The sequence below is a fragment of the Propithecus coquereli genome, unplaced genomic scaffold (genome assembly GCF_000956105.1).
Source record: "Propithecus coquereli isolate 6110/MARCELLA unplaced genomic scaffold, Pcoq_1.0 Scaffold56, whole genome shotgun sequence".
In the NCBI taxonomy this organism is placed as follows: domain Eukaryota; kingdom Metazoa; phylum Chordata; class Mammalia; order Primates; family Indriidae; genus Propithecus; species Propithecus coquereli.
Genome location: NW_012151507.1, coordinates 1,585,418 through 1,586,304, shown reverse-complemented (window position 1 = coordinate 1,586,304; position 887 = coordinate 1,585,418). Strand labels below are relative to the sequence as shown.

Sequence of the window (887 nt, the reverse complement as noted above, 5' to 3'; positions counted from 1 at the left end):
GAACTTAAAAAAATCTACTAGAAACTTTTCAGGTCGACAGCAAATGTGAGACAGCAAAAAAAATGCAATGGTTACTGGCATAAGCTAAAATTTTTAAAAATCTACATATATTTCTTTAGTAGGCTAGGGTTTTGTTGTAAAAAATAATGGTCTTTCACAATATATTATAAGACTGAAAGAGCCATGTTTAAACACAGAGATAACTGTGAAAGTTTAATAATGTAATATTGAAACCACATTGGCAATACAGAAGATAATCATTATGGAAAAAACATTCATATTATAAACAGCAATTTCACCAAAGAATGCCATAAGAATTTGGTACCATTGTCCTGGAGTTGCGATGGCCCTTGTAAACCATCTTTACTAGTGGCCTTCTAATGTTCAAAGTATCCAATTCTTCCATTTCTTTCCTTTCCTTTCTCCGCCTGAAGAACTCCTGAATGCGGGCAACAGCAGAGCGTCTATGAATTACATAATAAAACAAAAACCAAAAATAAATAAAAAAATTAACAAGCCACTACAGAATGATAATGAGGAACCTTAAAATACAGTAAGTCTAGAAAATATTTAAACACATTATCTCAATAAGGCACCCCCAACCAAAAGCATTAAAAGGCAAACACAGCAGTGAGATATCAGACTAGTTGAGTTACTACAACCAAGTATTTTAGTTAAGAGGTCACTTAGAAATTTGGTACTGGTTGAAAAGTAAAGGAAATAGCATGCGGCACACTGGTTTTTAAAGGGCTATTTTGTAAAAACATAATACAGACAAAATTCATGTGCAATTTTACTACAAATAAACAAATTCTATTCTATGTTCTTTCTCCTCTTTTCCATATTAGGAAAAGTAAAGGCATAAAGAGAAACCGAAAACAAACAAA

At 32.0% G+C, this 887-nt stretch overlaps 1 protein-coding gene across 1 annotated transcript in view; it reads right to left on the bottom strand.

The window, feature by feature from the left end:
• Window positions 1-887, bottom strand: part of DCAF6 (DDB1 and CUL4 associated factor 6) — a 183,439-nt gene that overhangs the window by 14,990 nt on the left and 167,562 nt on the right. Inside the window, exon 13 of the mRNA XM_012657706.1 lies at window positions 326-464. Coding sequence (XP_012513160.1) covers window positions 326-464 — 139 coding nt within the window. The remainder of the gene's footprint in view (window positions 1-325; window positions 465-887) is intronic.